The 16,102-nt window shown below is 44.0% G+C and overlaps 1 protein-coding gene across 1 annotated transcript in view; it reads right to left on the bottom strand.

The window, feature by feature from the left end:
* Positions 1–13,311, bottom strand: part of upb1 (beta-ureidopropionase 1) — a 51,516-nt gene extending 38,205 nt beyond the window's left edge. Inside the window, exons 1-3 of the mRNA XM_033043424.1 lie at positions 13,102–13,311; positions 5,507–5,678; positions 4,256–4,343 (exon numbers count right to left, since the gene is read on the bottom strand). Coding sequence (XP_032899315.1) covers positions 4,256–4,343; positions 5,507–5,678; positions 13,102–13,196 — 355 coding nt within the window. The 5' untranslated portion in view covers positions 13,197–13,311. The remainder of the gene's footprint in view (positions 1–4,255; positions 4,344–5,506; positions 5,679–13,101) is intronic.
* Positions 13,312–16,102: the final 2,791 nt, after the last annotated feature.

Below are 16,102 nucleotides of genomic sequence, written 5' to 3'. Positions count from 1 at the left end.
GTCGCTGAGTTACTCCAGCACTTCGTGTGTATCTTTGATGATCCACGGATACAGGTTCCACTACACAAGAACTGGCCCACTTAAACTCAAATAATTAACCAACTCCAGGATTTTAAAGTTGAGACAGTTTCTGTAGCACAAACTTCAAATCAGCTAGAATGCTGCAAAAAGAGGCACATGGGTCAGTGATGAACTCTGCCATCCTTACCCAGTCTAGATAAACACAAACAGCTGGAGTAACTCAGCGGGACAGGCAGCATCTCTGGTGAGAAGGAATGGGTGACGTTTCGGGTCGAGACCCTTCTTCCGACTACCCAGTCTAGCTTGTGTACAACTCCAGAGCAACCACTGTTGCCGATCATTAATTGCCTCCTCAGTTCAGGGGCAGTTAGGATGGACAATAAGTGCAAATCTTACAGGGCTGCTTAAATTCATTCAAAGGATTGGACAAACACAACTGAGCTGTCAATCCAATGCTTACTGGAAAAGTAGTGTGGATTTCAAAACCATGAAAGCAGATTTAATGCTTCCATTTTTCAATGTTACAGACATTAAAACAAATTAGTACTTATCCCAAAATAAACTAATAGACAATATACACGTGGGTGACAAGAACATGTTTCATTTATCATTCCCATGCCTTCTAAATCTAGTCACAGAAGCATTAAATCACCTGCAATGCTGTGATCAAGCTGAATGGTTTGCAAAAGATTATGAGAACAATCAAACAAAAAAAAGTTTCAAATTATGGGCCTGAGGGTGAGAACAAACAGAATAACATGCTCAGTTAAATGTACAATCACCAGCAGTTTCCAATTTGTGTCGCTTTCTGAGAATTGAAACAAAACTGATGGCAGGCTGCAGATGAGACCATCTGCTTGTTAAACCAGCTGATTAAAGAGGTGCCTTCCCAGGAACAGGACGGTGTTCAGCTCGCCCTGCAGCCGAGTAATGGAAGGGAAGACATACAGGCCCACACTGAGGGATTTACAAGGTCAGTTACACCAACCACAGAATGCAACACAATTTCACTGTGTGTGGGGGGGGGGGGGAATTCTGGCTACATCAATGAAATTCAGTTGTTTTTTTAATAAATGGTTTTTGCCCAACTGGTTTGCAGTTGTCACTACATTATTTCACACTTATGTCAATTTTCACTATATATTATCAGCAGAGGCAGAAACTAATCCGAATGTCAGGCTGACAAATGTGGAGATATAGCAGGTCATTTGTGGCGACTCTACACAATACACAATACAATTTATTTGTCACTTGAACCTCATAGAGGCTCAAATGAAATGTTGTTTCTACAGTCATACACACAAGAAAAAAAGACCCAAGACACAACACAATTTACACAGACATCCATCACAGCGCATCTCCTCCTCGCTGTGATGGAAAGCAAAAAAACTTATCTCTCCCCTGCACTCCCCATTCCCCTCCCGATGTCAGAGTCAAAGCCCCCGGCAGGCGATGGCAATTGTCCCGCGGCCATTAACGCCGCGCCGGGTGATGCAAGACCGCGCTCCGGGTCTTGTTGTTGGAGCCTCCGGCGGGCGCTAGCAAAGTCCCGCAGCCGTTGAAGCCACGCCGGGCGATGATGTAAGGCCCCGCTCCAGCTACTCCTCGACCCTGCGACTCGGGCAGGAGAAGTCGCCATTGCGGAAGCCCCGAAAAGCGGTCTCCCAGCAGGGACCCGCGGACTCCCGATATTACTGTCTGCCAGACCTGCGGTAAGCCTCCGAATCTCTGGGGGTCGGGTCACAGCAGCGCGCCACCACCGCTCCACCCGCTCCGAACTCGGCCAGCTCCATGATGGTGAGTAGGTCCGCAGCTCCGCGACTGGAGCCCCAGGTCGTTCGTGCTGGAGGCCGCTCCACATTGCAGCCCCAACGACAACGGAGACCCGACAGGGAAAAGGTCGGGTTCTCCGTGCAGGGGAAAGATTTTAAAAGTTCCCCCTCCGCCCCCCACACACACATACCCCATCAAAAAATAAATAAAAACTACATTAAAACGGGACAAAAAATAACAAAAAGACAGACGGACTGCAGAGGCCGCTGCGACGTGAGTCGCACCGCCCACCGGAGCTCTATCCCAGTACCCTATACCTGCTCCCTCCTCATACTCCTTGATGCCTTCTGTGTCTGAAGATTGACCTATCTCAGAATCAGTCGCATTCACAGAAACCTTGCCTTCCCGATTCCAATTGCCACAAGTGAAAAGATTTTTCAGCAGATCCCCTCAAACTCTAATACCTTTCACATAAAAGCAGAGGGAAGACGTTTAACTTGTTTTCATTACGGTGAAAAGTTTATCACCATCTTCCTTGTCTATGCCCCTCATAATTTTGTATACCTCTTTCAGGTCCTAACAGAGAAAACAAACCCAACCTTTCCAATCCTCCCTCAAAATTGAAACACTCTTCCCAAATAAATTCAGACACTTGGCCTCCGCCACCTTCAGATTAACCAATCTCTCAGTGAAATATTTTTTCCTGATCCCAGTCTTGAATGTCCTACCCTTATCACGTGACCCAAACTTCTAAACCCCCAAACTAGGGTAAACATCTCCGTTTGGCCTAATCCTGTCAAAATGTTCTACATTTCAATGGGATCCCCTCTCAACTTAATAAATGCAGGTCAGGTGCCTCAGGCTCTGCTGGTACGACAGTCTTGCTTTATCAGGAATCAGCCCCATAATAGCAAGTATCCTTTCTTAAGTAAGGAGACCAAAAATGCATACACTACTCCAAAGCTTTTTTTTTTTTTAATATTTGTAGTAAGATATTCTCAAAACCTTACCTCGGACTACTGCACAGACATTGTGGAGCCACGCAACAAGTTGTATTGCATCAACATTGTGCTGTAATTGGCTGGTATCCAGAAGAACCTTCCCAGGGTCCCTGCCTGATAAGCTGAGCGTTTCCAGCTATATATTTCATTTCCGATTTCCAGGACCTCAACTTTTTTTAATTTTTAAATGTCAAGGATATTTTCAAATTATCTCTGGGAAATAAATTGCAACATCCCCTCCTAGTAATGGGAATCTTTGGCCCATGACCATTGGAGCTTTGGGCAATTCAGCACGACATTCAGCACAGAGAACGGCTAATCCTTTTGAGTCTATAGGAACCCCAGTAAAATCAGGTGGAGGAACTCATCACTTCCCAGACTGCCCACGAACCTCGCCAAGCATTGCTCCTCACTGAAGGAGAGTTAGTAGAAATCCCACACTCCCTTCAGCAGAACCTGAGTGGAAGCCCCAGTAACTGTCCGAGGGAAAATACTCCTGAGGTTCTACCGTACCCCATTTTCTGATGGATTCAGCTCAAGGCTAAATGCTACCGAGGTCTTAATGCTTGCTTTGTTATTAAACAATATGAATGGATCAGAACCATAATCATCACAAACTTCCCCACTTCTGACATAATATTGAGGAAAGCACATGATGGAAACAGCTGAAGATGTTGGTGCCCAGAACACCAGTCAAAAGAAGTTCTACAGTGATGTCCTGTGGCTGGAGGGGAAAAGACTACCAAAAGTAGTAAACACTGCCCAGTCCATCATCGGCGCTGACCTTCCTTCCATCGAGGGGCTTTATCGCAGTCGCTGCCTCAAAAAGGCTGGCAGTATCATCAAAGACCCACACTATCCTGGTCACACACTCATCTCCCTGCTACCTTCAGGAGCCTGAAGACTGCAACAACCAGGTTCAGGAATAGCTACTTCCCCACAGCCATCAGGCTATTAAACCTGGCTTGGACAAAACTTTGATTATTAATTACCAATTATCTGTTATTTGCACTTTATCATTTTATTTATTCATGTGTGTATATATTTATATTATAGTATATGGACACACTGATCTGTTTTGTAGTAAATGCCTACTATGTGTTGAAGCAAAGCAAGAATTTCATTGTCCTATCAGGGACACATGACAATAAACTCACTTGAACTTGAGAACATTGGATTCGTCATGTGTGTCATTCTTTGTGCAAACAGAGTAGTTAAAACAGAGTAGAGTTTTTCTTTTCAATGCCCACAGACATCAGTTTTACCATTGTTTCTTGTTCTCACACTATGTCAAATATCACCTTCATGTCAAAGGGTACACTGATCTCTTGTCCACATTTGGGTTATGATTGCAAAGATGGATGTTAAACAAAACTTGAGCAGTAACTCGGCATGCTGGGTGGGTACTGGGCCAGCCCATCTTACTGCATTGGACCGTTTGTGAAGAAGTGATAACTTACTCCAAGCCTCCTGGAAGCAGATGATGTTTACCCCACACATGGCGGCAACTTCCACAATGTCCCCGATTCGTTTGTGAAGAGCTGCAATCTGGAGTAAAAAAGTTGACAATGAAAACATTGAACGTTAGCTGGTTTGCTTCAAAAGTTTCCATGGTACAAAATCTGCGTTTTACAAGACCATCAGCATCGATGGCGAACACTCCTCTAACTGCTCTTATGAACTGCGAAAGCTCTCACTACTACTGGGGCAGTGGTCTCACTTCAGTTACGTCATATAATGTCTGAAGAATCATTTCCAACCTGAGCAACGTACAATTTCACAAATGGTTGGTAACAAGTAGAATCGAAATGAAAAATAACCCTTCCACAGGATTCCACAGGATTCCCTCCAGGTAATCATTCCTATTCTATTCCTAAGGAGGTGAGGAGGAATATCTTTAGTCAGGGGGTAGTTAATCTGTGGAACTCCAGTTAATCTGTGGAGGCCAAGTCAGTGGATATTTTAAGGCAGAGATAGACAAATTCTTGATTAGAATTTCAAAGCCCTCTTTAAAATTACAGATGATCTATAAGGCAGAAAATGTGTTTATTTGTGAGGAGCGGAAAATGAAAATTGGGTTTATGAGCGTTAAAAAGCATCGAGAAACTATCTGCAAAGATCATTACCCAGGTCTCAACAATTAATCTGTATGCGATTCTAGGCCCCTGAACTAGATCCAATGGTTACATGGGAAAAGAAAAGGTCTACTTTCTATAAATATCCCATGTAAACGGAATGTGGGCCAGCTTCAATGCTGCCTGGAGGGATTGAACAGCACACATGCATTTAACTGTGGATCAGTGCAACGGTAAAAGGAACTGAGATTGAGCTGATCAGGTGAAAAGGTGTAATGAGGGAAGACTGATGTAGTGCAAAACTCTGAGACAGACAAAAGGACACAAAAAGTGCTGGAGTAATTCAGTGAGTCAGGCAGCATCTCTGGAGATCATGGATAGGTGACGTTTTGGGTGAGGACCCTTCTTCAGACTGGATACCCAAAATATCACTTATCCATGTTCTCCAGAGGTGCTGCCTGACCCACTGAGTTTCTCCAGCACTTTGTGTCCTTTTGCGTCAACTAGCATCTGCAGTTCCTTGTCTCTACCTTCCGAGACAGACAAGTGGTGTTGTAAATCCTACACCCCCAGTCACAAACATGGTGATCATCGGCTCAATTTAAATACCAACGTGAATCTCTGCATTCCACACACCTGGTCAGACACCGGCGAGTCGGTGGGAAGGACAATCTTGTTCTGAACAAGCCCCACTCTAACAATGTGCGGCTGGCGAAGCTGCTCTGGGGCTGCCTCAAACCCAAAACCACGCAGCTCAAAGTCCCTCTCCAGGGATGCAGTCACAGCGCCCTCTGGGAAATCCAGTGTCCTGAAAAATACCAAAGCAAACTGTTACAATCAAAGGGTGAATGCCCCCTCCCAGCACCTTGGGTTGTCCATGTATATAGGTGTTGAGCACAATTCTTCACAGAAGCTTCTTTTGTCTAAATCATGACCGATTCAGAAGTGATTCTGCTCACACGGCATCCAACCCCCCTTCCCCACAGGAGTGAGGAATCATGCTGCAGCTTTATGAACTTTGTTTGTTGAGGAGGTGACAAATAAGATTGAAGAGGGCAGTATAATGAATGCTGTCCGCATGTCTTTAAAGCAATCAACAAGGACACTCGTGATAAAATTAACTGCAGATAAAGTAACATGGAGGTTTGGCAGATTAAATTCAAACTTGGCTTTTCCATAGAAGAGTATGTGGTGGTGGAGAGGTATTAATCTGACTGGAAGTCTGTGACGGGTGGTGTTCCACAAGGATCAGTGCTGGGATCTCAGCTATATGTGATTTATTTTTGGAGAAGCACAAGAGAGGGGTACCAGCTCAGATCCTGGAATTGTGTGACTTGTGGGAGAACACACGGGGAGGATGTGGGGTGCTGGTCAGGGATTCACATGGCACCTCACGGCTGCTAGCAGGTCATAGTGGAAGCTAGCTACCTGGAGGGACAGATCACATCCTAGTTCGGTCTCAGGAACATGAAGCTGAATCATAGTCATACAGTGTGGGGGGTCAAGGAAAGAGCGTTCACGTCGTGGCCCTGTTTCCACTAATCTTTCCACCACCACGCACAAGAAGCGACAAGACAGACACCGTTGTATGCAAATGCCGAGAAGTGTGTTCAGCTCTGGCTGAACAACTTCTAATCGTGTGTGTGTGGACTCGATAAGAAGAAGATACAGTGTGGAAACAGGCCCTTTGGCCTAGCTTGCCCACACCGACCAACATGTCACACTGACACTAATCCCACCTGCATACACTTGGCCCATATCCCTCCAAACCTGTCCTTTCCATATTCCTGTTCAAATTTTTCTTATAAGTTGCGACAGTACCAGCCTCAACTACCTCCTCTGCAGCTCGTTCCATACGTTCCATGTGTGAAAAGGTTACTCTTCAGTTTCCTATTAAATCATTCCCCCCTCACCCTTGGAGAGGGTGTTGGAGTAACTCAGCGGGTCAGGCTGCATAGAGACGCTGCCTTACCCGCAGATTTACTCCTGCACTATATGTCTTTTTTTTCACCAGAATAAATTTCAGTTATGAGGAAAAATTGGAAATAGTGTATTTGTTTTCCTTGGAACAGAGGAGGCTGATAGAAATAGATAAGATAGACTGTATAGAATTTATCCCCATATCAGAGGTGACTGAAACTAGAGGGCAAAGGTTTAGTATCTGGACAAATGATTACATCATTAAGGCACAGAAAGCTACAGTTCAAACGTTGATAAATGGGATTAGTGTACAGTCTGGTGGGGATTATTTAACAGTTGTAAAATCATGTGGAAGTTGCAGCCATTATTTCAAAACAAAAAATCTTGGGAATGACTGTTCCTAATGTACACTGCAAATAGTAATCAGTTAGAAACTAAAATGAAAGAACAGCTTTACAAACAGACTAGAAACAAGGAACTGCAGATGCTGGTTAATGCAAACAATAAGATAAAGTGCTTGTAACTCAGCGAGTCAGACTACATCTTCTGGAGCACATGGATAGGTGATGTTTTGGGTCGAGACCCTTCTTCAGATTGATTGCGGTGGGTGGGGGAAGAAAGTTGGAAAAGAGGAGGAACAGGACAAAGCCTGGCAAGTGATAAGTGGAAAAGGAACAAAGTGCTCGGCGTTCCTCAGTGGCTTTGGGGAACATGGATAGGCAACGTTTTAGGTTGGGACCCGTGATAAGTGGATACAGTTGAAGGGGGGTTTTGATTGGCAGATTGTTGGACAAAGGTCAGAGATGCAAAGGCAAAAAGGTGTGCGATAAGGATAGAAGAATTGCAAATGGTGAAGCCTGAGGAAGGAATGTATATGGAAACGAAGGGGGAAGCGGAGAAATGAAAGCTTCCAGGTGGGGCACCTGAAGCAAGGGGGGTGGGTGGGTGGGGGAGAGGGGAAGGGGGAAGAATGGGTAGTTCTCAGCTGTATCAGCTGAATGCAAAACAATTACTTATTTTAATTGGCCTACATCAAACCAGAAAACCATTTATCACCACTATGATAGAGGTCAAGGAAGCTTCCAGACCAGACTTATTTGTTACTTGGTAGATCAAACATGGTCATTGTGATATCTGTCTGTCTGGCAATAATTGGGGTATTTATATACACAAGTCAGTTCCCCCAACACTAATTTTAGGCTGTCACCTATTCCTTTCCTCCAGAGATGCTGCTTGACCAATTGAGTTACTCCAGCTTTTTGTGTGAGAAAGAACTGCAGATGCTGGATAAAATTGAAGGTAGACACAAAATGCTGGAGTAACTAAGCATGTGAGACAGCATCTATGGCGAGAAGGAATGGGTGACGTTTCAGTCTGAAGAAGGGTCTTGACCCGAGTGGGGTTTCAGCAACTAAGTTACAGAGAAAGGTTGAACAAGTTAGGGCTTTATTCTTTGGAGCGCAGAAGGTTAAGGGGGGACTTGATAGAGGTCTTTAAAATGATGAGAGGGATAGACAGAGTTGACGTGGATAAGCTTTTCCCACTGAGAGTAGGGAAGATTAAAACAAGGGGACATGACTTGAGAATTAAGGGACAGAAGTTTAGGGGTAACATGAGGGGGAACTTCTTTACTCAGAGAGTGGTGGCTGTGTGGAATGAGCTTCCAGTGAAGGTGGTGGAGGCAGGTTCGTTTTTATCATTTAAAAATAAATTGGATAGTTATATGGACGGGAAAGGAATGGAGGGTTATGGTCTGAGCGCAGGTATATGGGACTAGGGGAGAATACATGTTCGGCACGGACTAGAAGGGTCGAGATGGCCTGTTTCCGTGCTGTAATTGTTATATGGTTATATGGTTATATGGTGTCTATCTTCGGTTTAAACCAGCATCTGCAGTTCCTTCCCACACATTTTGTCCTACTAATTTTAGTTGTCTGGGCTCTGTCCTCAGGAGCTTTTAGAAGATCCATCCATACTGTTTTGCAGCAAAACTATTCAGAGGTGTCTTGCAAGCTACAATATGCTCCCTTTGTAAATAAGTAATTCTGCAAAGTTACTCATCTACATTCAAAATGTTAAAGTGGGGTAGATAATGATAGCCATTGAATCTGCAGTTAATCATTTATTGTGATCTTTGTGTTTAAAACGTATAAATTTAATATAGCGTGAGGTTGTAGATTCTACTTAGAAGTTATACAGCACGAAAATAATACTACGCAGAGTCCCATATGCCCGTGTTTGGTAAATATACCTCTAAAAAATCCCAATCCGTGTATCTGCACAAATATCTTCAACTGTTACCATTTCACCTGCCTCAGCTACTGCCTCCAACAGCTTGTTCCATATACCCACTGTGTGAAGAACCTACCCCTCGGGTCCCCTTTAAATAGGTACTTCATAATCAGCTCGGACATGATGCCCTAGGACTGCTTTTGTGCCGTATGGCATTAACTCTTAACTAACTATGATGATCGCAGTACACTTCTTACCTGCCTTTGGTATATCCTGTCTATGCTTTGTGTTTCAAGATGCAGCACCTTGCAAGTCTAGAGACCACTCCTACCCATGTCACCTTTCCTGCTATTCATTATTTCCACCCAAATCTGATTGGGGATGATCAGCCATGATCACATTGAATGGCGGTACTGGCTCGAAGGTCCGAATGGTCTACTCCTGCACCTATTGTCTGTCTATTGTCTAAATCAAGTCCACATGACTATTTACTGTATCTATGCCTCCACTCAGCACCACACTGACACATTCCTTAATCAACAATACCACGTGAACTGGCAAACATTAGAGGAACACACCATGTGCATGTGGGTAGGATCGGTTAGTTTGGCATCGTGGTCTGCACAGATGAAAGTTGTATGTTTTTCACCTCCACCTTCCTGCTCCCTTTCATTTTTTGCCTATTTTGGAACTTGAATACCTCGGAAGATTGAGTTGCCAGTCCTGGTCTCTGTAATAGCTATTAAATCAAACTTATTAGCTTATGTTTGTCCTGTCAACTCAATTATCTTGTTACAAACTCTGCATTCAGATAGAGCCTCAAGCTTTAACTTTTACAAATGTTACTTTCAGATTTAATTTCTGATGTACACTCTTATTAAATTTTCTGTCCATTTCACCATTTTTTAATATCCCCTTTGCCACCCTGTAACATAGTTTATTTATTTTTTTATTGAACTTCTCACTTGAACCCCTTCCTCCATTTAATAATGTGCTCTCTCTCTCTAACATGTGTTGTGCAATTCACCAGGACACTGGTCTGTGCAACAGTTCAAAGGAAGCCCATCTGACAGAACAGCTCTCTCTTCTCCAAATGACAGCCCCATGAACTGAAACCCTTTTCTTCCACGCCAATCCTTGATCCACATATTTACTTTTCTATTCCTATTTGCCCTTTATCAATTCATACATGAATCAAAGTAATAATCCATACGGTGGTCAACCCCTATGTTCTGCTTTTCAATTTTGTCCCAAATTAGTCAATCCTCACTATAACCTCAGACTGAGAACCACCTATGTTGTTATTGCCCACATGGACTTTATCACTAACTCTTAACTCATCCCCTCCCAAGTTCCTCACTGTGCCAGAAGAGATACCTTTAACCCTGATCTCATGCTTTCCCATACAACCAAACTATTAACTAATCCCTTCCCATCTACCAGGGGCACAAAGTTTTCTGTCTGGAGAATCTGCAATTCACTTGGTTTCCTTCCAGTTTGGTGAACTGCACTCAGTGCTCACAATGTAGTCCTCTCTACATTGGGAAAAACAAATCTAGACTGCGTGACTGTTTACACAACACCCATGTTCAATCTGCCATGATAACCGAGAGCTACTGGTTGCCTATCGCTTTAGGTCTCATTCTCTGGCATGCACACACAATATTCCAAATGTGTCCTAACAAAAGTTCTACCAAGCTGTATCATGATATCCTGACTCTTATACACATTGCCCTGACCCATGAAGCCAAGCAATACCATATGCCTTCTTTGTCACTCTTTCAGGGAGCTATGGACAGACATTGTCGATGTGCCTGTGATTCTGCTCCTCCTCGTCGATAACCATCAGCACAGGGGCACCTCAAGGGCATGTGCTGAGCCGCCTGCTCCACTCACTACTATGTAGCTGTACAGTTCCAACTCCTTCTTTATATTCACTGACGACACCACCGTTGGTGGACGGATTATGGATAATGATGATGAGTATAGGAGTGATATCAATCATTTCATTGAATGGTGCCAGACAACCACATTGCTCTCATCGTCAGTAAAACCCAAGGAACTTGACTTTAGAAGAGGAAGACCAAGGATCCACAGGCCTGTCTGCATCAATGGGTCGGTGGTGGAGAGAGTCAACATCTTCCAAGTTCCTGAGCGTGCAAATATCTGAAGATCTGTCCTTTTCCCAGCACTTTGATTCAATCACTGACAAAGTCCATTAACCCCTCTACTGCCTTAGAGGATTGAGGAAATGTGTTATGTTGATACTCTCTTGAACTTCTACAGGTCTACGGTAGAGAGTTTAGAGATACAGAGTGAAACAGGCCAGTGCTCTGATCGCCCGTATACTAAATCTATCCTACACACAAGGGACCATTAACAGAAGCCAATTAACCTACAAACCTGTATGTCTTTGTAGTGTGGGAGGAAACCAGAGATAAATCCCACGCAGACACAGGGAGAACGTGTAAACTTTGCACGTACAGCACCTATTGTCAGGATGGAACCCTGGATTTCTAGCGCTGTAAGCACTGTACTGCTGCGCTTCTGTGCCACCGAAAAGCATATTGACTGGTTGCGTCACATTCTGGTTCAGCAACTCGAAGTCCAGGAATAAAGGAGATTTCAGAAAATGCTGAACACTGTCAGATCCACCCTACTATAGTTACCCAACCAGATGCAACTAAATTTAAAGTAGCTCTTTCTTCCCAATAACCCTTTCTGGCTTAAGTCCTCCCTCCACCACCTCCAGTTTAAATTCCATTTGGAATATTTTGGAGGACCAAGAAACCAAGAACCAAGGTACTGACCTTCCCGTCGAAGGGATCTACCAGAGGCACGGTCTCAAAAAAGCAGCCAGCATCATTAAAGACCCACACCACCCTCACCACACTCTCATTTCACTTTGCCATTGGGAACAGGAGTCTGAAAGTGTCCAGGTTCGGGAACAGCTTCATTCCAATGACCATCAGGCTACTGAACACTACGAACTCCAACCAAACTCCAAACTGCCTGGATTGCACCAGGAACTTCAGGCTTTGTTTGTTTTTATTTCATCTGTTGTACTCTTCTTTAATGCTTGTGTATTGTGTAATATTGAGTAAGGTGTTTACAAACATTTTGTGCTGCTCCAAGTAAGAAGTTTATTGTTCAGTTTTGGTACATACATCAAAACACACATTTCTTGGAAGAAGGGGAGGTGGTCAAATCTCCCGGGCCAGGTTAGATATATCCAAGGTCACAGTGGGAAACTAGAGATGAAATTACGGAATCCTTAGCTGACATTAGCGAGTCGTCATTGAATACAAGCGAAATGTCGGAAGACTGGAGGGTGGCAAATGTTGTGTCTATATTCAAGAACGGTTCCAGGGGAAAGGCAGGGAACTACAGGACAGTGAGCTTAACAGTAGTTGGAAAGTTACTAGAGAGTATTCAGAGCGGTCCAGACAAGGGACAACATTACATAAAAAATGCATTGCATAATTAAGAAATATCATAAAGTACATATAAAATCTTAGTATATCACTTATAAAAGCATCATAAATTATATTTTTTTTTAAAAACACAATACATGAATTAAAATCCAGAATAAAAGAATGATCAATGTCCTACAACGAGACAACGATACAAGTGTCTCCACAACTGGGATTCGTAGCGTGTAGTGTTAAACCTTATGTTTGACAAGGCCACAATAATTACATTTTTAGAGTCATTTATCCTGCAAATGAATTTATACATATGATTTCTTCGGATAGCTTCTAAAGTACTGACTCCTGCAGCCATAAACATGTTACTAGCACTACATCATCTAGGTTTCCTTAGCAGTGTTCTCATGGCATCATTATATGACACCTTTTTCTTCGCCCTAGTGACATTGGGGGCGGGTAGTGCATGAGGCGAATTGCACTCATAGACAGGCCTGGCCCCAGGTTGCCCCGCCCTTACGCGGCGAGGCTGCTCGGAAGGCCGCGCACAGCCCGCTGGGATTGTAGTTCTAACACGTCGCGTTAACCCAGGCATTGGGCATTTGGGGACTACATCTCCCAGCATCGCCCGGGGCACGGCCTGGCACCGCTCACCTGACCTCTTTTCCATAGAGAATCCTGAGGAGCTGCTCAGAGTCCAAGTCGGGCTCCATACAGCCGTCGACGCCGTTCTCCCTTCCCAATGACATGCTGCTTCAATTCCCCTCACACTCGGGCCGACCGGCCGGCCACCACTCCTCGCCGAATAACCGCAACGGCCAGCGGATCCTCCCCCTGCACCTGATTGGGACAGAGCACGGGGCGTGGCCAACAGGCAGGCGACTGACCATTCGGCCCATCACATTGTCCCGCCTTTTGTCAAAGTCAATGCATCCACTGGATTTGCAACACCTATCTTACCACTTCCTACCATCTTGGGACCCAGACAGCCCTTCCAGAATTCTGTTGATCTGCATTCAATGTTCACAATATGGACTGTTTAAACAGTCTTAAACATAGCAGCCACCTTATCCAGAGACATGGGTTCAATCATGACCCTGGTTGCTTCGTGCTCCGGGTTTTCTTTTCCCCAACGTCCCAAAGTTGTGCAGGTTGGTATGTTAATTGGCCATTATAAATGTTCTAAAGGTGTCGGTGAGTGATAGAATCTGGGAAAATTTGAATTGAATATGGGAAGAATGAAAAGTCAGATGAATGTAAGATGCGGGAAAAAAATACAATTAGTGCATTGATAGACTTCTGCAGGCTGTGGGAGGTCAAGGAGACTAACAAAACAATGTCCCTGAGGAATGCACAAGTAGGAAATGTACCAAGCTGCAGTGCCTGTCGGAACTCGAGCTGCGGCTGGTCTACCTCACGATCGTATGAGAGATTGAGAGCATAATGGATATGAGTTACTGTGAGGTGGTTACACATAAAGTAAGGTGGTTATACCCAAAGATACTCTATAATCTTTGGTTATACCTAAGGTACAGACAGCAAGTAGGTTGGTGGCCACCAGGAAAGAAAGAATAGGCAGAGAGTGCAGGAATCCCCTGTGGTCATTCCCCTCCAAAACAAGTATACCCTTTTGGAAGGGATGACCATTCGGAAGAGAGCAGCCACAGCGGTCAGGACTATGGCACCAGATCTGGCTCTGAGACACAGCAAGGTAGGGTGAAATCAGACAGAGTGATTGGGATAGACTTGCTGGTTAGATGACAGACATGAGATTCTATGGCCTGGACTCCAGGATGGTGTATTGCCTCAAGGGGGAGGGTGAGCAGCCAGAAGTCGTTTTGAACATTGGCACAATGACATGGGGAGGAAAAGGGATGAGGTCCTGCAGAGTGTGTGGAGGGGTTAGGAAAAAGGTTAAAAGCAGGACCTTGGATGTAATAATCTCAGATTACTGATAAAAGTATATAGAATTCTGCGAGCCATGGATTGGGTGGACAGTCAGAACCTTTTTCCAAGGGTGTAAATGTCAATAGCTAGAGGGCATAGCTTTAAAGTCAAAGAGAGAAAGTTTGAAGCAAATGTGTGGGGTGTTTTGTTTTTTTAACACAGAGAGTGGTGGGTGCTTGGAATGCACTGTTAGTGGTTTGTGGAGGCATATTTGATAATGGCATTTAAGTGGCTTTTCGATAGGCACATGGATATGCAGGGAATGGAAGGATATGGATCATGTGTAGACAGAGATGATCAGTTTAAGCTGACATCTTGTTCGACGCAGACATTGTGGGCCAAAGGGCCTGTTCTTGTGCTGTACTCTTTTATGTTCCAGGAGAGGGTGCAGAAGAGATTCACCAGGATGGTGCCTGGGATGGAGTGATTTGGTTATGAAGAGAGATTGAATAGGCCAGGTTTGGTTTTCTTGGAGCGGGGGAGGCTAAGGGGGGACCCGGTAGAAGCTGACAGATTTATGATGGGCATTGATCTAGAAGGAAGCAGGAAGCTACCGAAGGGCGAGAGTCATAAACTCTATGACTAGTTTAGGGGGCCTGAGCCCATTGGCTAGATAGGCATGCCGCAACTCTAAATGCATCGCCAATCAAAAACCTAAACTGCAGATAATAAAAATATGAAATAAAAACAGAAAATGCTGAAACGACTCAGTATGCCAGGCAGCACCTGTGGAGAGAGAAGCAGAGTTAAAATTTCAGACTGATCAGTGCCCCTGTTTTTAATAGAGTTCCAATGTTGTGCAGAAAGCCCAGTGTAATGGGACTTAGCAGATCTACATGATAAAGAAACTGCTTCAGTCTGACTCCCCTCTGACCAGTATCTCCCTGATGTTGAGGAGCAGGAACCGCTGCATCCTGAGAGGTCGTCGGAGAAATGGGAAACGTCTGTCACTGCTGAAATCCCATTCCGATCCTCTTGGTGTGGTGGAAATGATGGTGCCGTTGCATACCCAATGTGGATGTTAGTATTGCCTATTTACATTTAACTTTAAACAGATGAGAATGCAGTATAAAAGTATGTAATTCCACATGTAGCAGCAGAATCCCAGGTCAGGTCATTCCCTCAGGGACAACGTTTTTCCAAAAGCAACAACGTTCCTTCTGATCGCAACCTCATAACATGGTCTGCAAATGTGGCCTTGCCAAGAAAGTGGATCCTAATGTTTGAGGTTCACCAGCCTGCTGAGAGATCAATGCATAAACTGTTGGGTTCTTTGTGATTTACGTCCTTTGAAGGTGTTGAGAATACCAGGTTGTGTTCCAGGAAATGTTAGTTATTCACAATTTATATTAGTTCATTTTCAGGGCAACTAAATACAGTGAGATCCGTGACAGCTTTTCTCCTCATTATATTTACTACATTTTGTAAATACCTTTGCCTGTAAAGTGCTATTGGAGCTCTGGGACAGTGAAATATGCTGTTTTAATGTAAGTCTTTTACTAATCCAAAAATTATCAGAATAATCTTTTAATAATTAAGCAGGTGTGCTAGCCTGGTATCTCTGCTATCTTCCCAAGAATCGTTATATTTTTAAACACAATATTTTGCATGATTTTCTCATCTAATCCTCGTGTGTTCTCTATTTTAACCTAATCTCAGAATGCAAAATTAAAAGAATATCTTGTTTTCATTGGGCTATTGTGCGATC

The sequence above is a fragment of the Amblyraja radiata genome, chromosome 25 (genome assembly GCF_010909765.2).
Source record: "Amblyraja radiata isolate CabotCenter1 chromosome 25, sAmbRad1.1.pri, whole genome shotgun sequence".
NCBI lineage: Eukaryota > Metazoa > Chordata > Chondrichthyes > Rajiformes > Rajidae > Amblyraja > Amblyraja radiata.
Note: the sequence above shows the minus strand (reverse complement) of the source record. Positions and strands in the feature narration are given on the sequence as shown.